Source organism: Paroedura picta, chromosome 9 (assembly GCF_049243985.1).
Source record: "Paroedura picta isolate Pp20150507F chromosome 9, Ppicta_v3.0, whole genome shotgun sequence".
In the NCBI taxonomy this organism is placed as follows: Eukaryota; Metazoa; Chordata; class Lepidosauria; order Squamata; family Gekkonidae; genus Paroedura; species Paroedura picta.
In genome coordinates this window covers 10296659-10322877 of record NC_135377.1, presented here as the reverse complement: position 1 = coordinate 10322877, position 26219 = coordinate 10296659, and the positions used below count along the sequence as shown (strand labels likewise).

Here is a 26219-nt window from a genome sequence, read left to right as displayed (position 1 = left end):
AAATCTCAACCTGCCGGGAGTTCTGGAGGGAGGGAGTTCTATTCTGTTGAAATAAGCACGTTGGTGCGAAGTCCTTCTCGCAAGGCAGCTTACACAAACCCAATGTAATTTTGGGAGAAGCCAAGGCCACTAATCACAATCCAGCAGGCTAGATAAGAAGAAAGTTTGAGTCTAGGGGCCCCTTTTAAGACCAACAAAGTTTAATTCTGGGCATAAGCTTTTGTATCCACAGTCCCAGTGCCAGGAGACAGCATCAGTGGGAAGGCCTTTTTGGCCCTATTCTTGGATCTCCAGAGGACCTGGTTGGTCACTGTGTGAGACAGGATGCTGGACTAGATGGTCTGATCCAACAGGGCTCTTCTAATGTTCTTAACTTCCACATTCTTTTACCCATATGTCCTACAAGCTATAGTCAATCTCTACATTGGCCAAAGGATGAATTCATGACAGATACCAAAAAGAGGCTTAATATAAAAGAACGTCAGTCCAAAGGTTCCTGTGCATTTTCTTCTGAATTTGCCCAATACACTTACCCTTCGTGGGAGTTTTGTATACCGAACGTAGTCTTCTAAGAAAAGCAGGGCACCCACAACATCGGCCGGCATTTCTGGGATCTTCTGGCTACACACACAGAACCCCACAATGGTGAATGATCATTTGGAAGCAACAGATAGCCTCTTACATTTAAGCAGGAAAATCCCCCCCCCAAAAAACCCCCCCGAAATGGTCCAGTCCAATAGACTACTTGCCTTTGAAAAAAAGGAAGTACTAACAGAAGGAAAAAGCAGATACCTCATGCACTGTTCCATCGTCGATCGAACAAACTGGCCAATCAGAGCCAGGAACTGTTCGGTGTAGCGCGAATGAAATTGCTTCAGCAGAGTGAGCAGTCCGAGAACCAGAGGCGGCCAGTCTACCGGGTCGGCCGGCTTCCTGCAGGCCATCCCTGAAAAGATAACCAAACCAATCCCCCATTGCCTTGCAGCCCACAGAAGGGCCATGCTGTGGAAGCCATTTTGAACAGCTCTTTGTGGTGGCTCACTGCTTGCACGGAATAGCTCGCTGCTGTGGGTCAAGGGGATTGTCTCCATCCCGCCAAGCTAGTGAGGAGAACAGGACCTGCACGGTACATGACTGCGCTAGTTGAGCATCTTGCTGATGATGGACAGATGCCACAGGTAAACATGTATATTGGGTGTATCCATTCCCTCTTGGCTTTGTGGAATAAGACTTTCCCTCTTTCTGCTCCTGCTGCAACCCACTGAATAACCCCCTCCCCAAAATAAATTTTATTTTTGGTGGTCAGTGGATCCTCAGGAACAGCAAAATGAGCATCTACAAAGGCAGAGGGCTGCGACTTCCTCAAATGGAAATCTTGCTCTGGATTACATGTCTAGATTTGTCTAGAAACACTGGTCTCAAGAGGGCTTGGTAGCTACAGCCTGCATTTGCCGCGGAACCCCCTATGGAGGTGATGAGCTGGGCCTCTATAGCACCACTGTAGCGTTCTGATTTTCATGGGGCAGGACCATGGCTCAGTGGCATAACGTTTGCTTTGGATACAAATGGTCCCAGGTTCAATCCCCCGCATGTCCATTCAAAAGGATCACGTAAGAGGAGATGTGAAGGACCTCTGCCAGAGACTCTGGAGAGCTGCTGCCAAGATGCCCCCTTGCGAACTGATCTGCAGTTTCCGGCTGGGTTGTCATCAGTACACTGATGACAGCCAGCTATTTCTGCTGATGGGCGGCCACCTGTCAACACCCCCAGAGTCGTTGGAAAAATGCTTGGAGGCTGTGGTGAACGGGCTCAAAAGGAGTCTACTAAAGCTAAGTCCAGCAAAGACGCAGGTCCTCTGGCTGGACCGGCATGCTGGAACAGATACGATGCAACTCCGTATGCTAGATGGGGTCTGTTTAACACCTACAAGCACCGTCAGAGGTCTGGGTGTGATTTTGGATACGTCTCTATCTATGGAGGTCCGGATCACCCACCAGGCTTTTTAGCATCTTCGCCAAGCGTGATAACTTGCACCGTACACTGTCAGAAATTGAACTAGCTACTGTGATCCATGCAACGGTCACCCCCGGACTGGGCTTCTGTAAGTCACTCTACGCAGGGCTGCCCTTGAAGCTTCAGCTGGTCCAGAGTGCAGCAGCACGAATCCTCACTAGGACGTAATTGAGAATCCTCCCCACTGCACAGACTCCAGAGGTCAGATCAGGTTCAAGGTTCTGGTACTCACTTTTAAATCCCTAAATCAGGGGTAGTCAACCTGTGTTCCTCCAGATGTCCATGGACTACAACTCCCATGAGCCCCTGCCAGCAAACGCTGGCAGGGGCTCATGGGAATTGTAGTCCATGGACATCTGGAGGAACACAGGTTGACTACCCCTGCCCTAAATGATCGGGGACCCCTGTACCTATGGGACCACTTCTTCTAGTATAACCCCCAAAGAGCAGTAAGATCTGGCACACAACAGCTGCTCAGGATCTCTGGCCCCAAAGAACTGGCCAAGATCAGGACCCTCCGGGACTTTAAACATTTCTGGAGGGCCTGCAAAACAGCTCCCACCCATTTGCAAAACCCTTCCAGGGCCATCATGAAACCCTGGTTGAGAAAGCCTGTACTAGACAGAAAGAAAGCTCTTTGTCCACCATGCTCAAATGCACAAGAGACAATAAATACTATACCAAAGTTTTTGTTGTACTGGAGCTTCGGCAACTGGGAAATCAGAAACAGAAAATTCACTATGGGGAAATACGGCAGCCGCTTTGTAGTTATGTAGATCTGGAAAGGAAGAGAGAGAAGGGAGGGAGGGAGGATCTGTTTAGCTGGATTTTCATACTGCCAATCCTGTAATCCAACATGTTAGATCAGGGGTAGTCAAACGGCGGCCCTCCAAATGTCAGTGGACTACAATTCCCATGAGCCCCTGCCAGCGTTTGCTGGCAGGGGCTCATGGGAATTGTAATCCATGGACATCTGGAGGGCTGCAGCTTGACTACCCCTGTGTTAGATTAACTCTGAGCAGCTAGATGCTAGTTCCTACCAGAATCTAGATTTTGGGGGTATGAGCTTTTGAGAGTCAAAGTTCCCTTCCTCAGATATCTGACAAAGGGCACTGCCTTTTGAATGCCTATACCCTGAAAATCTTGTTGGTCTCTAAAATGCTACTGATTCGTCTCTAGCTGTGCTACTACAGACCAACAGGGCTACCCTATCAAGAGCTCTAGGGGCCTCCCCCTTCAGTAACACCATGTGCGCTCCCCCCCTCCCCCCGCCAAAAAAACCTCCAAGGTATTCCAGCCTGAACCAAGAACTAAAGTCACAGGTAGTGAAGCACAGAGCGAGCTGTGAGGCTACAGGTTGAAAATACATTTTCAGCCACAAATCTGCGAAATGAACGAATGAAAGAAGGAAGAACAACTGTACCGTTCTGGGCTGTAATAAAATTGTATTTCAGTAGGGAACACGAGTCTCACCTTATTTAATGGGTTATGAATGCCAGCTGCCTCCAGGTAGGCTGTGATCTCGTACAAAAGGGTGTTATCTTCTTTAGGGTAAGGCAGTGACGGATCCTGATAGTGGGCTTCTATGTCTGCAAGGATTGCTCTAGCGAAACACGACAGAGAAAGGAGACCCACTCTAAATGGTCTTTAGAAGAAAGACAAAATATAACAAGCGAACAAAGCTCTCCAGTTTCTTAAAGCCAAGGCATTACGTTCCAAAAGAAGACGAGTTGGGTTTTATACCCTGCTTTTCACTGCCCAAAGGAGCCTCCAAGTGGCTTGCAATCGGCTTCCCTTCCTCTCCCCACGACAGACACCCTGTGAGGGAGGTGGAGTTGAGAGAGCCCTGATATTACTGCTCTCTGAGAACAGCTCTATCAGGACTGGGACTAGCCCAAGGTCATAGCACACAGGTAGAATCCATCATCATAAGAATCTCAGGTTTCAAATAAAGTAAATAAAAATAAATAGGAAAATAAGCAGCGCATTGTGGTCCATCTAGTCCAGCATCCTGTCTCCTTTAGTGGCCAACCAGTTATTCTGAAGGCCCAGCAATTAGGCAAGCCGTGTTCTCCAGCCCAGTCAAGTGCTTATCATTAATCATGTCCCTCCAGTTTCCATGGTGGCTGTTGACATCACCAGCATACACAGAAAGATGAGGATACGCTGAAAGGACATGTGCTGGCCATGAAATGGCAGGAGGCTTGTAAACACTGACAACATGCGCTTCCCCAGTTTTTATTACGAGTGTGTGAATGTCATGGCGGACCTTGGTCAACACCCGTTTCACCTTTTCACTGTAGCTTGAGGCATATCACTATGCCGTAGGTAGGATGGTATGTGATGCCCAATTTTTGCTCTGTGTTGGGCTTCATTTTCATTATTGAGTTTCTTGAACAAGAGCTAAATCTATTTTACTGGCCAGTAAGATTCGTGATAAGTCTAGGCTTTTAGACTTGCCTCTACTCTCAGTATTCATCTGGCAGATTTGGATGCAGTCTCCTATACCCCTTGTCAAGTAGTCCTGACAAGGACTGGTTGACTGTTTCCCTGTGTCTAGGGTAGCCAGGAGATCCTTATGATTGCCTGGTGGCCAGCATCTCTCGCTCTTTAGTGCTATCCAGGGTGCCCCACGAGGGGGTGAGCCAGGATCACAAGATAATAGATCCCAGCTATCCTCACTATTACACAAGCTGTCCATCAAGCGGTTCTGATGCTTACTTGTTGAGGTTCTCCAGTGCTGCTGCTAAGTGCTTGGAATCGAACCTGCAGGAGTAATTAAGTTCATTGGCTATCTGGCGCCTTAATATCTGCATCTGGCCCACCTGGACATGGTGAAAAAGGGAGAAGAAAAGGAAGGAAATGTTTAGTCAGGGAGGGAGGGAAGGGAAGGAACGTAATTGTTTAAAGCATCCCAAGCAAGGTACTACAAAACAGTGAGCTGAAGGGGCACAGGGACTGGATAACTTCCTCTTCTCCTTTCTCTCCTGTGCCCCAGAAGGTTGTTCAAGGATTTGGGGGTTTTAAGGAACAGAGTGAAATGAAGCACAAGGGGCTGCGGTTGACAGGGAACAGGTGGAAATGGCGTATCTTCCCTACTGCATTTCTACAGACAGAGCAAGATCTTGGGGTGACGGTGAAAACATGTCAGATTCTTCCTCTTGCTCCCTTTATGTATTGCTCTCATTTGGTTGTAGAGAGTCCACCGATCTGCACAAGCCAATTTCCTGGGGGCTGGGACAGGGTAGGGACCCAATTCACTGCTTGTTTCCATACACCTGACTGAGGAAAGGCGATGGTTAAAAAGGAAAGCCCACTCATGAGAAGTTGTGACTGCGTCACTGACATTGTGAAGGGAATTTAATTCTGAAATCCTACTTGGATTGATTCCATGAGCGCCTCTTGGCCTTCTCTTCTAGTTCTGCTCACTGGATCAAAACACCAGCTAAGAGGAGATCCCTTGAGCAGTCTGGAGAGGTTTGTGCTTCCTGCTATTCTTAAACCAACTTTGACCCACATTCACAGAGAACTGATCCTGTTGGGAGGAAAATGTTTAGACTCATAGCTGCAGCCATAAGATCTGAGAAAGAACGCACCATGCACTGCAAAAAGAAAAATAAGGAAGATGTGGGGGGGGGAGGCATTTCCTCCAAAACAAGTCCTTTGTGAGCTGAATTTTTAAAATTAAAACAAAAGTAGAAACATGCATCAAAATGCAGCTCTCAAAATTTTTTAACCCAGACCTCAAAGCTAATCCCGCTGTTTAATAATCAAACAATGGTTTATTCCTCAAAATATAAAAATGAACACCACACAGATTGTTCACAGTATCCTATTAGTGCATGCTAGCTGGGGCTCATGGGAATTGTAGTCCACAGACGTCTTGAGAGCCACAGTTGGGCCACCCGTGGATAGCCTGATCTTGTTATGTGTCAGTAGCTAAACAAGTTCGGCACTTGGATGGGGGACTACAAAGGAAGGCCCCCAGAGAAGAGAAGAGAAACTGGCCTCAACCAGAGCTACCTTGACAAAAGTTCGACCCTCAATCTTGGATCCCTGTTGGTTGGCAGTGGCGACACAAGGGAAAGGCACTCTGTACATGTTCAGGAGCAAACGTCTCATAACCATAACACACACCACTGAGGCCTCGATGAAATATATTTTAGGCAAAGGCACCAAAAGCCAAATACCTTCATGATAGCGTCAGCATAAGCAGCCCATATCTTCTGAGTTTTGGCAATGGCTGTAGAATACACTTTACCACTATTGGCTGCAACAGAGAAACAAAAAGTAAAGCGTCAAAGATGGTCTAGAATTGGAGGTTCTCAACGTACTTCTTTTCATTAAGAGGGTCTCTGAGCAGAGTTCCAGCCCCCTCATTGCCCACCTTGCAGTTCTAATTTGTACCTGCTGTTTGGCCTGCATGGAGATAACATCCTTCTTGAAAAACACACACATGCCCTCTTACTTTTGAAGACAGGAAGCACAAACTATTTTACAGGAAGCACAATCTATCTGTGCTTCCTGTCTTCCCCTGCATTGCCCGTCTAGTTTTTATTTATTAATTATATTTATATATCGCCCTCCCCAAAGGCTCAGGGCGGTTCACATAAAACAGAAACAATACAGATAACTTAGTTTAACAATAACACAGCGATAACGGCAAACAATGTAGTAGAACAACAGAATAATACGGAGAACATTAAATTAACGCCTACTGACAGCCCAGTGGGTTGGGCGGAACTGCAGATATGCCCACAGAAGTACTGTGATCCACCCTCAAGGGTACTGAGCCGCATCAATGACTCACCATGTGGCCCCAAATTATGGCTCATGGAACTTACCCACAATTCCTTTCAGAGGATTGACAGAATTCATGAGCACTTTCAAGGCATCGAGGACTGGCTTGTCACACAGCACCGTTTTATGAAACATGCTGAGGAAGTTCTGGGGGGGGAAAGCCAAATCCACCTTTTTACTATTAAAACTGCAATCGAGGTAATTGATAAGGAAAAGTTAAAAAGCAGACTAGATAACTAAAGGAACTAAAGCAGGGGTAGTCAAACTGCGGCCCTCCAGAGGTCCATGGACTACAATTCCCAGGAGCCCCTGCCAGCATTCGCTGGCAGGGGCTCCTGGGAATTGTAGTCCATGGACATCTGGAGGGCCGCAGTTTGACTACCCCTGGAGTAAAGTAACAGCAACAGCAAACTCAGAAGCAGCAACAGTGGAAAGAACAATAAAAATAACGGCGAATGATTAATCAGCAAGTATTTCAGCAACCTTCCCTAAAGAAGAAGAAAAAAGTTCTAACTTGCAATTTTATCTATTCATTTGAGGATGTGGATTCGATTTGCAGACTGCCCCTTGCTAGTCTCAGTCTCGGGGCAGATAGCAACATATAAAAACCAGGACATACGTGGCTAAAAACATGGTCAATTTAAATCTAAATAGATGCTTTGACAAGACCTCTTCTGTCCTAGACTCTGGCTTTCAATTCATTAACTGGATCAGGTTTAAGGTCCTGGCTACTCTCCTTCAAGGCCATACGCGATCAGGGTCCTGCGAAACTTAAAGGACGTCTTGCTTGTCTGTGCTTGCCAAAGGGTGACTTGCTCGATCCATTCCAAGATCTGGTGATCCCTGGCCCCAATGAATTCCACCTGGCCTCAACCAGAGACAGAGCCTTCTCCTCCATGGCCCCAATCTGGTGGAATGAGCACCCCAATGAGATCAAGGCCCTATTGGAACTCAAGCAGTTCTGTCAGGAGCTCCATAATAACGAAAAGTTTCTAGATATCAGGAAAAAAAATGTTCACAGTCAGAGTAGTTCAGCAGTGGAATAGGCTGCGTAAGGAGGTGGTGAGCTCCCCCTCACTGGCAGTCTTCAAGCAAAGGTTGGAAACACACTTTTCTTGGATGCTTTAGGATGCTTAGGGCTGATCCTGCGTTGAGCAGGGGGTTGGACTAGATGGCCTGAATGGCCCCTTCCAACTCTATGATTCTATGATTCTATAATCAACCCAATCACCAGGAAACTTTAACACCAGACCTCGATACGTCCTGATTCTTCTGTTTTATGCTGTTTATTTGTTATATGCTATTAATCTGTTACCTATGACTGTTATATTTCTTTGTTTCAAATGGTTGCAAACATTTAATGCATTTTCTTGTTCTCTCTGTTTTAGTCTAGTCCCATTCTCCACATTCCCACAGAAAGGGCCACAGTGACTCATACTCCAGGCTTCCCACCGGCAAGCTACTGCTGGGCATTCTAATAAACTCTGCAGCATCTTACCCGATCAAGCGCTGATCAGAATACCATTTCCTTATTTTCCGGTTTAATTTCAATAACTCAGCTACGATGCTAACATCTTCCACCTTAGTGAATCTGGCTGAATCAACATTACCCCCAGACCATCAGGCATGAAAGAAGAAACACAGAACGGAACCCCAAAATGTAAAAGCGCGCAGGATTTGTCTTTCTGAGATTCTTCCGTGAATTTTTTGCCCTGCAAGTGATTGCTTTGACGCCTGGTCCCGATGATTTCTCACCTGCAGTTCCTTTACGATCATGAAGCAGAGAAGCCTGTCTAAACCGTTTAGCCCAAAGGTGCCCAACGTGTCCTGGATCTCTGAGAAAAGCCGACTGTTGGTCACTTCCTGGTGATTTCTGATATCATACCAAGTGTTCAGCTGGTCAATGTAGCAAGCAACTCTGATGGGGAAAAGAAAAACAGACAGCACATTACTGCTGGCGGAAAAGGAAGGTTTTTGCCACTGAGCGCCCCCCCCACCCGCCAATAGGCTGTGAATCACAGAACCCACATGGCTTTTGGCAGAAGATGTAGTAAGGAAGGGAACCGGGGAAAGAAACCTGATCTTTTAGTCCATATATATCTGGGCGAAATTTCGGCACAGCCATGATTTTATGCACAATTATGCAAATGGTTGCAAACATTTAATGCATTTTCTTGTTCTCTCTGTTCTAGTCTAGTCTCTGTTCCATTCTCCACATTCCCACAGAATGCCATTTGGGCTGCATCAACAGGGGCATCACATCAAAATCCCAAGATGTCATAGTCCCATTGTATACGGCACTGGTCAGACCACACCTGGAGTCCTGTGTGCAGTCCTGGAGGCCTCCCTTCTCGAAGGACGTAGATAAATGCTATGCTGCTAGAACTAGCCTATGAGAATACATGCACATTCCATATACGACTCACTTCGGGTCCGTGATCCTCAGGATCTCTCGGCAGAGTCGACCGATAAATGTAACAGATTCGTCCGTGGGTGCAAATCTGGGGATTCGAATATGAGTGGACTGGTACATGCTTTGCCAATCTTGAATCTGAAAGACAGATACTGGAATGATTCGGAGGGCTATCCTTGTTTAACAAAACGTTTGCTTCAAGGGGAAGGCTCCCCCGTGCCCCCTACTGAAATGCACCCAATTCCAAATTGCATTTAAAAACGTTCTATTGCTTGGGTTTGTGCAGTGCTGAATCGAAAACCCTGAGGGTCCCTTCTTCTGGCATGCTCCTTGTGTTCCCTTCACCAGGTAGAGGAGGGGCATGCATACTGAGGGGTCCTTCATGTCAACTCTGGCCTCCTCGGTTGTACTATTAGAACTGGGAATCGTGTTTTTAGAAACAGATGTATACATGGACATGGGATCCCTGTAACTTGCAAAGAAGGCTTATGCGAAGGTCACATAAGCACCCACTTTATGCTGCAAACTCAAGCATGCCTACGTGATTCCAGCTACCACCTACAACAACAAATGATCCATAGTCTACAGACAAGAACCACATTCTAACTGCATTTTCTTCAATCCCTTAGGCAAGGTCTCTACTGTCAGCTGCATGGTTTACAACAGGCACTTCTCAGGTTTGAAATAAGCACCCAAGTAAAGCTAAGAAGCAGATCAACAAAGACCAACTTGGTACCCAGAGACAGCAAAGCACTGCTGGTTGTCACCTACACCACACAACTTAAACAGCTTGAAAACATCTTCAATGACTTGCAGCCTCTCTTGGGTACAGATTCTTTTTTTGTAGAGTGGCAGGCATGTCCCCATTTACAGACTGCCTTCCAACCTCAAATAGCTTTTCATCAATAACAGGGAACCAAACAGTGGGGACACCAACTCAGGAACTCCATCTTACGACACACTCAGATGTCCGTTTTGTCCCCAGATATATTCCAGTCTTAGAAGATCTAATAACATCACAGCTGTTCATCAATAGCAGTGGATCAAACCTTAAGGACACCAACTCAGGACCACATTCTACGGCAGACCCGGATGCCCACTTTGTTCCCATATACATTCCACTTTTAGGGGATTCTAATAACATCACAGGTATAGTTGCTTGGGCTCGTCTGCCTGCTCATCAAGTTTAATATAAGCCGTCATGCACCCAAAATACCTTTCTGATCTCCACACTGGACACAGAAATTTGTTCCAACATAGAAAGAATAAATAGACACACTTATCACATCAAAAGTCGCACCAGTAAAAAACAGAATCACAGAATCATAGAGTTGGAAGGGGCCATACAGGCCACCTAGTCCAACCCCCTGCTCAACGCAGGATCAGCTCTAAGCATCCTAAAGCAAAAAACTGGTGAGGATAGTCTTAATTTTCCTGGATGTGCTGCCGCGTACCTTAGTCGGCACTCTGAATGGAGAGGGATGGAACTCCAGCCTTCAGGCAATTTAACCAGTGGAGCAAATCCCAAAACCGCACACACGCAAGCACCAGCTGTTTTTAAAGAACGGTTCAAACATCGCCAAATTTATCAGCCAGCACTTCTCATACCAAACTGTAGGAAGGCTGTAGGAAGCCAGCATTTCTCATACCTTTGTCCGTAGGAAGTTATTGCACTCCTGTTCCACATTGTAATTGATAATCCGGGACACTTCTTCTTGCCAAATCTTTAACCCGTAGATGTTGACGTAATCCTGGATATACTCGAAGGAGCGGTGGAACCCGTCCATGATGGCCGCCATGCCTTTCAGCTTGGGCATGAGTTCGCTGGGCTGTGAAAGGGAGGGGAGTTTCAACATGCTAAGGAGACATCTCACTTCCCTTTTAAAAAAAGAGGCTAGAGGTCATTCTCACCAAGACCTGTAACATCATCGGCACTCTGAATGGTCCGCACACCATTGCAGACAGGAATTATCCCAAGAGAATACTTGCAGGATCACTTATTTGCAGCTTCTGCTCCACTCTCCAAAGACTCCATGACAAACTAACTTCAAATTGACCGTCTAATGCAGGGGTAGTCAAACTGCAGCCCTCCAGATGTCCATGGAGTACAATTCCCAGGAGAATTGGACTACAATTCTCATGTACTACAATTCTCATGGGAATTGTAGTCCATGGACATTCTGGATGGCTGCAGTTTGACTGCCCCTGGTCTAATGGTTTAGACCGAAAAGTCATTCAGACGAGCCTCTCAACTTGCCGGGGTCATTGTTTTTAGCAAATCTATTATGATTTTACTGAATGGGAGATAGACTTCTGGGTAGCAGCGTATGTGAATGAGATCTTGGGATACTTGTGGACTGTAAGCTAACTATGAGCAGAAGGGGTGATGCAGCGGTAAAGAGGGCAAATGCAGTCTTGGGCTGTATCAGCATCAACATCACAAAATGTCATAGCCCTGCCGTATCATGCATTGCTCAGATCCCACCTGGAGTACTGGGTGCAGTTCTGAAGGCCTCACTTCAAAAACTATGTGGACTTAATTAAAGGGTGCAGGGGGGGGGGAGTGATGAGGATGATCCATGGCCAGGGAACCAAACACTATGAGAAAAGGCTGAGGGACTTGGGAATGTTGGGCCTGGAGGAGAGGAGGTTGAGAGAGGATATGATTGCTCTTTTGGAGGAGGGCACAGAACGGTTCCTTTTGGCACAGTGATGGCTAGATATTAGGGTGGTGCTGGTGGTGGGAATTCACAGTCAAGAGTAGGTCAGCAGTGGAATCAGCTTCCTAAGGACATAGAATCATAGAACCGTAGAGTTGGAAGGGGCTATGCTGGCCATCTAGTCCAACTCCCCTGCTCAACGCAGGATCAGACCAAAGCATCCTAAAGCATCCAAGAAAAGTGTGCATCCAACCTTTACTTGAAGAAACCTTTGCTCCCCCTCACTGTCTTCCAGCAACAGCTGGACGGATACTTATCCTGGATGCTTTAGGCTGATCCTGCATTGAGTAGGTGGCTGACTGGATCAGGGATGGTCAAACTGTGGCCCTCCAGAGTCCATGGACTACAATTCCCAACAGATGTCCATGGACTACAATTCCCATGAGCCCTTGCCAGCATTTGCTGGCAGGGGTTCATGCGAATTGTAGCCTATGGACATATGGAGGGCCGCAGTTTGACTACCCCTGGACTAGACGGTCTGTATGGCCCTTCCAACTCCTAAGATATTCCAGCTGTGCCCCCATGGATCAACCTTTGGCAAAACAAATCCCTGAATGGTTCTGAATTCTGCTCATGGGGGCAGCAGGTGCACAATTTAAGATATGTCAGAAGTCTGCGCGGCACGAATGAAAACTGGCCTTTTTGACAGTTAAGAAAGGAGACAAAGCCTGGAGAATAGAAGCCTGCATTCTATATTCTAAGAGTTTATATTCTAAACCCTGATAAGAAGAGGTCACAGGTGACTCATGTTTGTAAGAAGCAAAAGAGGGAAGAATGTGGCGGATCTGACCGGCACCTTGGCTTTAGGGTTGAAAGAGAGTCCCCAGTGCAGGGCAAAGGCCACGCGCTTCACCAGCTCCTTCCTAATCCCGTCTTCTAGCAGCTGTTTTGGATCCACCTGAGGACACACAAAGACAAAAGAAAGTCCTAGCTGTAAAAAAAATCCTTCTGCAAAAGAAAGTATTAAAAAATATGCTTCTGCTGTTGGCTAATAACATCTAACCAGCGGTGAATATTTTTGTCTAGGGCTGTGCCAAATGTTACTTTCGCCCCCAAAGGTAAACTTTACTTCTGAACACAAAGAACCCAACCTCCCCTACTTTTCCCCCCATTGGGTGTGTTTGGTCAGGGCTGTTTTCCTGACCGACTGCTTTGGTCCCAGCTTTCAGCTCCTCCTCCTTCCTGACAGCCACAAAAGTAAGGTCCAAGAACCCTGGTGTGAAGGCAGCGGCTAAATCGGACTAGGAGTGGATGTCCACGCCCCTGATTGTCTACTGGGAGGCCCAGTGCTTTTCACTGTTCAGTCTTCGTCAGGAGGGGACGTTACCTTGATGATGCCAACCAATGTTGTCTTCATCATTAGGATGCCTTCTGTGAAGATGGAGATCGCGTGTGTGAGCTTAGCGACCTGCGAGAGGAGAAAGGTGGTCAGGGGTGGGGGACGGAAGGTGATTGGCTGGCCACTGGACTGACAGGCGAGCCGGTTGGAAGAGGAGGCACTCAGGGGTGAGACAGCCGCCCTGAGTAGGTGTTAAACGCTGAGTGGCATCTATCTATCTATCTATCTATCTATCTATCTATCTATCTATCTATCTATCTATCTATCTATCTATCTATCTATCTATCTATCTATCTATCTATCCATCTATCCATCTATCCATCTATCCATCTATCCATCTATCCATCTATCCATCTATCCATCCATCCATCCATCCATCCATCCATCCATCTATCTATCCATCTATCTATCCATCTATCTATCCATCTATCTATCATCCATCCACATCTATCTATCATCCATCCATCTATCTATCATCCATCTATCCATCATCCATCTATCCATCATCCATCTATCAATCTATTAATCTATTAATCTATCAATCTATCAATCTATCAATCTATCATCCATCTATCATCCATCTATCATCCATCCATCCATCCATCTCCCTGATGGATGTACCTCTTATGCATCTGATGAAGTGAGCTCTGCCTCACTAAAGGTCTTGCAGGAATACATTTTGATTGTCTCTAAAGGGACTTCTTGAATTCTATGTCTTAGACTACCAAGAATTAGTGTGGGCTCACAAGATTCTTCCTCTGAGGGATTTTTGTTTTAAAGAACATGTTGGCTGACCCCACATTTCCATACTAGCAAAGGAAAGCCAAGATGCCTGTATTCTCCCCCCAGGTGCTTCCGGCCTCTTCAGACTCACCTCGTATCGTGGGACCAGCTGAGCATAATCTCTCAGTTTGTCTTTGTCCAAGCGGGTCGGCACTTCAATGATATCGTGTGTCTGCAGCTTAATAATCTTGATGAGGGAGGTAAACATACTCTCGGGAATAATTTGCAACACCTTAAGCCAAACAATAAAAATCCTTAGCATGATCCGTGCATCGAGATGGAAAAAAATAATCATTTCCGGGTATTATGGACTGGTGAAATAAAATGAAGGAATATGGCACAACGGCAAAATTTACCCATTTAATACACTCATCAAAGGGGGAATTCAGAAGAAAACAGAGTCCAATACTAAATTATATTGAACCGTAGAAATTGAGATGAAAAGAAACAAGCAATCTCCAGTCTGTATATACTAACTATGGGGGGAAAGGGTCTGTTAACATTAAAGGTAAAGGTATCCCCTGTGCAAGCACCGAGTCATGTCTGACCCTTGGGGTGACGCCCTCCAGCGTTTTCATGGCAGACTCAATACGGGGTGGTTTGCCAGTGCCTTCCCCAGTCATGACCGTTTACCCCCCAGCATTTTACCGACCTCGGAAGGATGGAAGGCTGAGTCAACCTTGAGCCGGCTGCTGGGATTGAACTCCCAGCCTCATGGGCAGAGCTTCAGACAGCATGTCAGCTGCCTCACCACTCTGCGCCACAAGAGGCTCTCTGTTAACATTAAGGTGATGTAAAAGAAAAAGATATATATATTTCTATATTTTGTTACTTTGTCTGTTTTTAATATGAATTCCCGAGTCCCGAGTCCAAAGAGAAAGGACTGGTAGAATCACAGAGTTGGAATGCGGAACATATACAATTATTATGATTATTAATAACGATGATGATGTTGATTTGATGGACCAGTTATCCGATCCGGTGTAAGGCAGGGTCATGTGTACCTTTCTCACATAGGACACCAGCTCCCCAGAATAATACTGCGAGACGCTGAGCAGGTCAGGGCTGTTTGCTTGGTTAATCCGAAGCAGCGGCATATCAAGGGCCGAAGCCAGCTGAAAAAGCAAAAGAGAGAATGATTTCAGGCTGCCGTGCGGCGATCTGCCCTGCCAACCTGAGTAGTACATGCCCATTGGCTCCAATTTGGATTTGGAGACATCCAGCAAATCCCCCTACCGTGCCGAAGGGACACAGCGCAATGGGTGGGGCTGGTCACAATGGGATCTTGAAGTGCACTATTGATGCCTTGGCTGCATCTTGTTGTTGTTATTAGGTGCGAAGTCGTGTCCGACCCATCATGACCCCATGGACAATGATCCTCCAGGCCTTCCTGTCCTCTACCATTCCCCGGAGTCCATTTAAGTTTGCACTTAAATGGCTGCATCTAATTCAGAGCACAGATTTGTGATTCGATGGGGAGGGGGGTCTCTAATCTTTCCTTTAGAGTGAGTTACTTCTGAATAATGAGACACACCCTGTCCTTTTCCCATCCTTTGCTTTTTTTGAGCTCCCTTTTGTCCCAGAAACAGGACGAGGAAGAGCACCAGAAACGAAACTCAGCAGCACAGAAAAACTGCAAGCCTTAAAAAACAAAACAGTTCTATTGGGTCGCAAATCTTGCCAACCAAACTGGTTTGTTTAGCTCCTAAAACTTCACGACCGTTTCTGCTTCACAAACTGGGCATGCTACACCACTTTGGTTCTCTTCTGTCAAAATACCCACACCACCTGGGCTTTATTTAAGAGTTCCGTATTTTTTACTTACCTTTAAAAAGGTGGCTCTGAGTTTGGTTACCATAGATGGATTGGCCCTTATACTTTCCTGCATGATAGATGTAAAACTGGGGAGGGGAAGGTTGTGGGGGAGATGGAAGAAAGAAGAGACCGACAATCAGAACTAGCATTCTATAACTGTTACTCTAAGGTAGCTGTGGCCAGACTATGGCTCTCCAGATGTCCATGGACTACAATTCCCATGAGCTCTTTCAGCCTCACCCACCCCACAGGGTGTCTGTTGTGGGGAGAGGAATGGGAAGGCGACTGTAAGCCGGTTTGAACCTCCTTCGGGTAGGGAAAAGCGGCATATAAGAACCAACTCTTCTTCTTCTTCTTCTAGCTGTATAAAAGCAGCATCTAAGACCACTGGAATCATACCTGTCAATCAGCTGCCAGGCATAGGAGAGATCCCCCACTATCTGCATGGTGATCAAAACCTCTTCCTTAATGTTGATGGTCCGGATCATCTGATGGAGAAACTTCCGAGTGTCCGCAAGAAACTGGCAAACTTGCAGGTTGGATTCCAGCTGGTGAAATTCTTGGACCTTGGGTGGAAAGACAAAAAAATCCCAAAAGAACTAGAAGAGCCATTCAATGGGGTTTCTTAATGCATGATAAAATGCCTAAATTATAACAGAGCTATTTAAATCCTTAGCGTGGCAATGTGTGTGTCTTTCTTTGGAACCCCCTTGTTGTACGTAAATGCCCTACATCAATCTATTTCACAGATTAATTACCTCCTGTACAGTTACTTCCTTTAGTGTGCATTAGAAAGAAAACCAGGTAATGGCCAGATGACATGAGATGCGCTTAGCGGGTTCTCTGGGTGAAAGATCTCAGGGTAGCGAGTAATGTGAAAAAGCTCTGCCCTAGACTGTCAGGGGCTGCTGCCAGTCAGAGCAGACAATACAGACCAATGGTCTGACTCGGTGTAAAGCAGCTTCCATGTGTGTTCATATGTGCGTTCAAGTCTTGAGGAAAGTGTGTCTGCACATGAACGCTCACGCCTTGAACAAATCTTTGTTGGTCTTAAAGGTGCTATTGGACTGTATTTTTGTTGTGCTACTCCAGACCAAAACGGCGACCCACTTGAATCTATCTTGACGGTTCATGAGAGGTTGCTCAGGGAGTCAAGAGGAATTATATACAATGGGAAGCAGCTTGTCTCCTTGCTGTTTGGCTTTCACAGCGTTGCACCCTTCTAAACCCACTGGCATCCAACAGAAGGGTGGAAGTTTGGGCAGGGCTCTGATCTCCTCAGGTGGGGGCCAGGACTGTTGTTGTCAAAGGCCTCCCTTTGAGGGGCCACTATGAAGTCAAAGGTTTTGACTGATCCTTCAGGTCTGCTTCCCCCCTCCCGTCATGGAATTCCTTCCTGCAAGAACAGATGGCTGTAGGTCCAGATCATTCTCTTGAATGCAAGGGCCCATCACTACGCCAGTCTGCACCTGGGAAAGCCAATGTTTTTACTTTGGCTTCAAAAACACAGCTTCCCTCGGCCTCCCCACCTCACCTCTTCCAGAGCTTGTATCAACTGCACCGTCTTCCGGCCTGCCGCAGTGGAGTCGTCGTAATTTAGAGACATGATTTGTTTTGCGATTTCCCTGAACCAGGCTTGCAGGTTTTCTGTTGAGATGGGAAAGTGGACAGTGAAAAAAAAAATCTTGTCATTAATTAGTTAAATTTGTATACCCCCCATGTAAATTTATTTTATTTATTTATTTATTTATTTATTTATTTATTTATCTATCTATCTATCTATCTATCTATCTATCTATCTATCTATCTATCACACTTCTATACCGCCCTCCCCGGAGGCTCAGGGCGGTTTACATTATAACAAAGACATACATAAAACATAAAACAGTCTGTAAAACATATACATCAATAACCAACAATTGCAACCAAACACAACACAGTATAACAGTAAACAGTTGTGATACAAACAGGTCCAGGGCTTGTTGATGGGATTCTGAGGGGGGTGGTTTATTGATTGAATTCTGAGGGGGGGTGGGGGGGGAGCTTGGGGTAGTTCACAGAATAAAATCAAACATCCATTAATCAAATCCACCCACCATCTTAACTATCTCAGTCTACCTTCGAGTTTTTGGTTTATTGGTGGGTCCCCCTTGGAGGGGGAAGAGAACACAATGTGGAAATAAAAGGTGGGGGGGAGAGGGAGGAAAAAGGGAAAAGGGGAGGCCCTACTGGATTACAGGCCATCAAGGTCTCGACCATAGCCCTGGCGGAAGAGTGCCGTTTTGCAGGCCCTGCGGAAGTTTGACGGCTATGCCAGACCCAAATTTCCACTGGCAACTCATTGCAGGGCTGGAAAGGTGGACTTCTCTAGGGCCAGGGACCACTCCCATCATGGTGTTTAAATAAAGAAATACAAATGTTAGATTTTTAGAAATTTTTAATTAACTGTTAAATATTTTATGTCATTATGATGATGTTTTAAAATGATGTACACCTCCCTGAGCCAGCTTGGTGGGAGGGCGGCATGGAAAGTTAGTTAGTTAGTTAATGTTTTCTTTTGAAATCAGAGGAAAAAAAGGTCAACTTCTCAGGTCATGCCCCTTAAATTTCTCAACACGGATAAAGAAAAAAAACAAAGATGTTAAAAGACATTTTACAGGCAAGGTGTTCTGTAAAAGCTAACGCTTCCACCATTGTTTTCCAAGCTTGCAAAGGTACAAAGATGCTACATCCTACAGAAAACCTGACCTGTAAAAGCTTACCGTTCTTCTCCACTCTTGTCAAGGGCTTGACTCCCGAAAAGACGTCAGCCAGCTCAGCCATCCGCTCCGACCCTTCCTTTTTGAAGCTCTCCCATTTTTCCTGCTTTTCAGACAGCATCTGCTTAAACATCTAAAGCGCGGGCAGAAAGAAAAAGAACTGGGTCAGCTCAGCAGACATATCCACCCCAACTGCAAAAATTCAGCCTAACATGCCAAGGCACACACCAATTGATAGAAGAGGGCTCAGGTACACTCCCCCGTGGTTCCCAAGTCTCATAGAAACAAGAAGAAAATGCCACGCAGCTGGAGGTGTGTTCATTTAGTCACATTCCAGGAAAAAAATGAGACACTTAAAAAGAAGTTTAGTTGGAGCTTGATGGACCAGGGGTTTGATTCAGTATAAGGCAGGTTCATGTGTAAATTGACCTATTGCTATTTTGAGGAGGAGTAGAGGTTCAGCTTGGCATGCAGAAGGTCCCAGGTTCAATCTCCAGCATCAGGGGATGTGGAAGCTCAGCCTTAGACCCTGAAGACCCACTGCCAGTTTGAGCAGACCAGGCTGACCAAGTGTCTGATTCAGTTTACAGCAGCTTGGTGTGAGTTCTGGCATCAGGTCCTGACACATTTTTATTCTGTCCAACCATGGAGCTCAGGAAAGTATTTGCGGTTCTCCCTTCTTCCATTTATCCTCAGAAGAATCCTGAGGTTAGGCTGACAGATTTCATGCCCCAAAGTCACCCATCAAGTGGAGATCGGAACCTGGCTCTTCCAGATCCACATCTGACACTCTTAACCTAGGCATTTCTAACCAGGGATCCATAGATCCCCGGGGGTCTGTGGCCTTTCCCCTCCAGCCTTAATGGACTTGGCCACAAGCTAGGGAATCTGCCCCTTCCCTTGCTCCCACTTCCTGAATGTGAGTGTGTTCTCTTGTGATTTCTGTGACTGGGAGGGGCAGAGCCTGCACGGCTACTCCTGCATTAAACCATGTCTCATCTCCCTCTCCATAGTCCTCCTGTAGCCTGTTAACGCAGATAGTGATGTCACTTCTAATAACATGCAATTTCTGGGGGGCGTGGCAGGGAAGCGTGGCCAGCTGACATCACTTCAGGGGCTCCTCGAAGCCCAAAAAATTATTTCAGGGGCTCCCCCATGGTCAAAAGGTTGAAAAAGGCTGTTGACCTCTCTGCCAATCTTTTGACCTCTCTGCCAATTGCCAAAGAGGGCATCTACTTTTCAACGTTGAATGTGAAAGTAACAGACGGTTTCCATCTTCAGGCGTTCAAGAGCTTCAAAAAAGAGACTCTGCTCTGTGCACAGTTCTCTCCAGCAAAACTCAGATGTTGCAGAAGACATGAAGCGGCCAACATTATGTTACCTCTTTCAGGATGAATTCAAATTGTGCCGTATCCAGGAGAAGCTGGAAAAGGATCTTGGGGTTGTACTTCGAATCTGTTAAAATCTGATCCTTTATCTGGCGGAGGCGTTTGTTATTTGGATCGCAGGCTAGGGAAGAAAGGGGAAAATTGTTTTTTTTCAAATGGCACAGGATGGATCTCAAAAGTTTGTAACCATGAGTGAATTTTGGTCCAGGAAAGTCCCTCTAGACCAGCACTCTGTTTCCAACATAGCAAGACAAGTGCTTCTGGGAAACTCAATGACTATTTGTGGAAGCGACAAATAGTACATACTATTAGCTGTCCATACCAAGGATTTAATGGAGATTCTAATTTGGCTATCAAGTTCAATAGTGGTTAAGGGCAACGACCTCTAATCTGGTGAGCTGGGTTTCATTCCCTGCTCCTCCACATGCAGCCAGCTAGGTGACCTTGGGCTAGCCACAGTCCTCTTAGAGCTGTTCTTACAGAACAGTTCTCTCAGAGCTCTCTACACCGCACCTACCTCACAGGGGGGAGAAAGCACGGGTGATTTTAAGCTGCTTTGAGTCTCCTTCAGGTAGTTAAAAGTGGGGCATAACAACCAACTCTCCTTTTATACAGAAGGTTACTGTTTTGTGGTGGAAAGTGCTGTAAGGTCACAACAGAGTTATAGTAACACATCATAGAGCATTTAAGACAAGAGACAAACAAATGTGGTTTGCCCTTTCCTGCCATAGTCAGGGACCTGCTTAGCAACCAAGACCTGACTAGCCCAGGTTAGTCCAATCTTGAGTTTCCATTTTAGTATCTAACAAAAGTTTGGAGAGAATAAGTAATTTTTCCTCTCCAAAAGTTGCTTCAACTGGGAGCAAAGGTTTCCAGAGCACCCAGCATGATCAGACACTGAGAAGTGTGGGGGGAAGAGGATGGAGGGAGGAACACCCCCTCCCCACCCCACAATGCCAGCTTCCCACCCCTTACCTGAGTCGGCCGTGTGAAGCATCAGCCACCGGATGGCCACGTTGCAATCCCGCAAGCAGTTCAACAGCTTGGGAATGTTGTCCAGCACCATCTCCTCTCGCAAGCAGCCTTCCTTCAAAAGCTGACGCACTTGGGAGTGCACACGCTCTGTGACGGCAGCGTACCTGCTTGCCTTTGGGGGAAAGAGAGTTCCTGCATTAGAGCTAGGTGGGAGAGGGAGAGGGGCCAGTGGGAGAAACCCACTCCATGGAAAGAGCCTGCTCGTAGGGTCAAAATTTGCAAACTCGTTCGCTGAAAAGTACATGCATCCTATGGGGGAGGGATGTCCTATACATTAGGGGTGGCTTTCCAAGATTTCTATGGACTACAATTACCATAAGCCTCTGCTGGTGCTGGCAAGGGCTCCTAGCAAGGGCTCATGGTAATTGTGGTCCATGGATTTCTGGAGAACTACAGTTTAGCCAGCCCTGCTATATATGACCGTTCCAACTTAACTGTGTATAAAATTAAGATATGCTGTCTTCTTTCACAGAAAAAAATTGTGCCAGAAGGTCCCGTGAAAGCTACTCACTTGCCTAAAAATGGCACAAGCCAGAAATATTTACAGACAGCCGCTGCCGACACATCAGAAAAAGACCACTTTGCCCAAGTCTCCAGATGCACCTTAAAGCTAGAAATTCCCTACCTGCTCCTTGACATTTGAAAGATCCAACGTGTAGTTCAGAGCTGTTTTTGCAGCTTTGTAAGGTTCCCAGGCTTCGGCTAGATTCACGCAAATCCCCATATAAATGCTGATCACCTGCAGGCGGAAGCAGAAGGGACGTTCCTGAACAGCCAAGTCACCTCAGGTTCTGTGGTTGTCATCTGCCAGAGGAAGACTATGACCCCTCCTACTGCAGAGTTCCACCCCATATCTAGTGCTGTTCTGGGGGGGGGGGGCTCTCTGAACTACAGACATATTGCTTTTTGTGGGGGAGGGCACACGGAGAGCCTCAACAGGAAATGGGAACATTGTCTCCCAAATGGGAACATTGTGGGTAAAGCCCTGAGGTTGGCTGAATGCAGGCCAGAGTTTCTGGATGACTTTATTTTGTCATTAATCAAGTGGTCAATGGGGGTAATATTACTGTTTGGTTGATCCCTACATTCCCCATTCTTCTAATCATGTACAAACCCAATTCAGGGAAATAGAATGCAGATTTCACCAGAACTTGGTCCTGTTAGCGATTTCGGGAACAGAGAGGCACCTCGGAACAAGGATGAAACAGCAACACTCTCTGCCCTACTCAGGTCAGAACACAAGGCTGACCCATAAAAGCCTACGTGGAGGTAAGAGGGATTACCTCTGGATGTTTCAAGGCTTCTTCGTGGGCACCTCTGGCTTCCCTGCAGTTCCCTACTTCAAAGAGAGCCATATGGTAGAACACAGACCGACTCCCTGGATTATCACCTTTCCTGGTGGCTTCATTTTGTATTTGTTGATATCATTTAAGAATCCTAGAGTTGGAAGGGTCCAAACAGGTCATCTAGTCCAACCCCCCTGCTCAGTGCAGTATCAGCCTCAAGCATCCAGGAGAAGGATCTGTCCAGATGCAGCTTGAAGACCACCAGTCAGGGGGAGCTCCCCACCTCCTTAGGCAGCCCATTCCACGGCTGAACTGCGAGATGATGACATCTTGCAATTTTGATGCGATGTCACTGTTGATACAGCCCGAGACTGCATTTGCCTTTTTTAAGGGGGAGTGGATGGCTGCTGGGATTGGGGGGGGGGGGGAGAGAGATTATGCCGCCAATCTTATTTTACTGCGTAAAAAAGAGGAATAATCCAAACTAGAAAAATTCAACCATTTTCAAAATTGTTTTCTTCCTCAGTGGTTATTATCTAAAGCAAATTATTACAAAGTATTAGTAAATGTTGAAAATGAAAAAAAAATTGTTTATCCGGAACCCATTTTGGTTTATGTTTGTACATCATAGATACAAAGGCAATATCTACGGAATAAATTGGAATAATTATAATAAAAAATATTACATTTTTGTACTAGCCAATTGGTTGAATTTTTCTAGTTTGGGGTGGGGTTTTATGATGTTTTATGGAGATTTTTTTATACATTGTAACCTGCCATGAGTCTCCGGAGAAAGGCGGGCTAAAAATCAAACAAATAAGCAAACAAATAAATAAACAATGCTGCATCACACTGTCTGCTCCACAAGCCCCTCAAGATCTCATTCACACACACACTGCTGCCCAGAAGCATACCACCGATCCAGTAGGCGTGCTTCTTATTTTTGTGACCTGGATGTAGAACTCTACCCTTCTTATTCAACTGCATCTTGTTCTCCTTTGCTCATTTTCCCAGTGTGTTCAGGTCTCATTGAACTCTATCCCTTCTGGGGGTCTCCGAGATCTTAGCCTGATGCTCTCTAATCACTATACAACACTGGCTCCATTAGCTGGTGTGACAAGTATAAGGCTTACCCAGTTGTCTGGAAAATATTTGTCCACTATCTCCCTCATTTTGGCTTGCTGCGTATGAAGAATGGTCGGGTCGAAATACAGCAGGACGTACAACATGGCTGCCTGAGTCGCAAGGGCCGTGCTGCGGTGCTCCGGTAACGGATAGGCGGAAACCTGAAGAGCAGGAAGAGAGCAGCGCGAGGAGTAAACAGGTACCATGTAACGTAAGAGCACAGTCCTTCTGACAGGCTTTCTCAACCAGGGTTTCCCAGGCTGATGATGGGAAGGGGAGGGCCCTCCTGGGTTAGCGTGTCCTACAGATCTGCTTCCCAAACATATTCTGCATAAATTGCACCACTTCTGGGGTTTCTTGAAGCCTGAAGGATCTTTCAGGGGTTTCTCAATGGTCAAAAAGTTGAGAAAGGCAGCCTTACGGCATAGGCCAGACCTGGTCTTCTGTGCTTGCTCTCCCATAGCGCGCCTAGACCTACCTGGTTATAAATGTCATCTGATCTCAGGCGGCCAATGACCATGCTGATGAAGGTTCCACTGATGGGCACCCTGCTGAAGTAACTCTCAGGATAGTTCGGTGGCCTCTTGGCTCCCGGCTGGCTCGAATAGCCGGTGCTCCGAAGCAGTTTACAGATGTCGTCCATGTTGGAGTCAGCGGAACGAGCAGCGCTGGATGGTAAACGGAGGAAGCCATTTTAGAAAGGAGAAAATGGCAAACAAGAGAACGAGACACCAAAATGTGCCAGTTACTCTTACACCAGGTATGCTGATATTATCTGCAGCCAGTGTGGTGAAGTGGTTTAGAGCAGCAGCTTCTAATCTGGCACCTATCCATCTATCTATCCATCTATCTATCTATCCATCTATCTATCTATCCATCCATCTATCCATCCATCTATCCATCCATCTATCCATCCATCCATCTATCTATCCATCTATCTATCCATCTATCTATCCATCTATCCATCTATCCATCTATCTATCCATCTATCTATCCATCTATCATCCATCCACATCTATCTATCATCCATCCATCTATCTATCTATCATACATCTATCCATCTATCCATCATCCATCTATCAATCTATCAATCTATCTATCAATCAATCTATCTAGATGGCCTGTATGGCCCCTTCCAACTCTACGATTCTATAATTCTAATGTTCAGGACCAGCTCTTTGTACAGACACATGTAAACACGATTCATCACTCATACAGCGGCAGGGCAGAATCCTACTCCTTTTCATAGCCTTCCCTTCCCAAAAGCCCGCTTGCTGGCCAGCATCAAGAGGAGAAAAATACCTGTATCGATAGTAGGAAACCAGCATCCTCTCCCGGACTTCCCCTTCGATTTTCTGATCAATGACCAGCAGCATGACGCCGTACAAATAAAGGGCCTCACACTGGAACACAGAGGGGAGGGGAGAGGAAAAGTGTGTTTTCTTTCATTCACATCTGTAGCTTGGAGAGCCAAAGTATAAAAATCAGCATTTTGTTAATTTATTACACTTGAAGTGCTTACAAAGATGGCATTTTAAAGTGGTCCCAAAGTGACATACTTCCGTCCCTCTCTTGGGGAGAGGGGAGCATTTTAATGCCATCCTTACTTTCGACAATACTTCCATAGCACAGCTCTTTATGTTTACAGTGCACGATTTGTGCTGATTCCATAGTTGATGGTGCCTGTGGTTAGCCCAGGCAGGGGAAGGGGTTGCGGATATGTAGATGGCTGTGAGAGTCCATGACTGCACAGGAACTCCAGAGCTTACCAACAGTTGCTTTCCATCATCATTAAGCAACACGGTTTCTAAGGTCTGCTGTATATAAATTCCTTCGTTGAGGTCATCGAGATACCTAAGAAATAGTAACCAAATCTAAGTAAAGTTCTAGAGGCGTGAAGAATGGGAAAATGACAGTGCAAATTGTATGGAATTGGCTTCTATACTGTGATTTTATAAAAAGGAAGAAGTTTGCAGTCTGGAGAGCAAGATTCATGAGGCACCCTCCCCTAGAGCCGTTAGAAAGAAGGCGAAGGCCAGATCTTGGTAGACCTACAGTCTGACTCAAGGTAAGGCAAGTTCCTGTGTGTTCATCTAATCTCTACCACACATTTGAGTGTCTTGGTAAAGTAATTCTCTCTCAGGCTCCACCTCCCAACAACAATATGGTCAAAATATTTTCTCTTATAACACTGTAGCAAGAGTTCCCCGATTAAGTGCTCCACACTGAGCATATTTTATAGATGGTCAATGTTATTAACCATCACCACCACAAGCATTAAGAATTAAGCCATGTGGGTGTCAGTAGAACATAATGGATATAAATGAATTTAGGATTAGAGACTTTGCCCTTATCTAAATAATTAAAATATTTTATGACCCCTTCTTTCCTGCAGTTTGAGATAACTTACAAATGAGCACATCTCCAATAATGTTGTGGAAATGATTCTCCAGGTGTGGAGGGAGGAAATTCACAGTTATTGAGCAACCAACTTACCGATTTAAATCGACTATGTATTTATGGACGCTCTGGAAAGCCAAATAAAATCTGGTCAAGATTTCAATGTTGTTTTCACGAAATTCGTCATCCAAATCGAGGAGCTCAGGCTTGGCTTCCAACTTTCTCTCCCATGCTTCAGGCCCCTGAGAAGAAGAAACCGCCATTTTAGAGCACCATCTTCACCCCAAAACCAATTTATGACTCTTCTGAATATCAAAGCCCTAAATCCTCTCATCTTCAGCAA

General features: G+C 45.9%; 1 protein-coding gene across 3 annotated transcripts in view; it reads right to left on the bottom strand.

The window, feature by feature from the left end:
- The window catches only part of WASHC5 (WASH complex subunit 5), a 33574-nt gene that overhangs the window by 967 nt on the left and 6388 nt on the right, over positions 1-26219 (bottom strand). For all 3 annotated transcript variants that reach the window (XM_077351513.1, XM_077351514.1, XM_077351512.1), the window contains exons 3-28: positions 25973-26118; positions 25246-25330; positions 24779-24879; positions 23955-24144; positions 23485-23637; positions 21691-21804; positions 21006-21177; positions 20024-20151; positions 18646-18775; positions 17418-17530; positions 16283-16449; positions 15894-15969; positions 15073-15183; positions 14160-14300; positions 13274-13354; positions 12743-12844; positions 10876-11055; positions 9240-9364; positions 8569-8731; positions 6858-6960; positions 6204-6283; positions 4735-4838; positions 3487-3616; positions 2695-2791; positions 793-946; positions 534-621 (exon numbers count right to left, since the gene is read on the bottom strand). In XM_077351513.1, the coding sequence (XP_077207628.1) occupies positions 534-621; positions 793-946; positions 2695-2791; positions 3487-3616; positions 4735-4838; positions 6204-6283; positions 6858-6960; positions 8569-8731; positions 9240-9364; positions 10876-11055; positions 12743-12844; positions 13274-13354; positions 14160-14300; positions 15073-15183; positions 15894-15969; positions 16283-16449; positions 17418-17530; positions 18646-18775; positions 20024-20151; positions 21006-21177; positions 21691-21804; positions 23485-23637; positions 23955-24144; positions 24779-24879; positions 25246-25330; positions 25973-26118 (3234 nt within the window). The remainder of the gene's footprint in view (positions 1-533; positions 622-792; positions 947-2694; positions 2792-3486; positions 3617-4734; positions 4839-6203; positions 6284-6857; positions 6961-8568; positions 8732-9239; positions 9365-10875; positions 11056-12742; positions 12845-13273; positions 13355-14159; positions 14301-15072; positions 15184-15893; positions 15970-16282; positions 16450-17417; positions 17531-18645; positions 18776-20023; positions 20152-21005; positions 21178-21690; positions 21805-23484; positions 23638-23954; positions 24145-24778; positions 24880-25245; positions 25331-25972; positions 26119-26219) is intronic.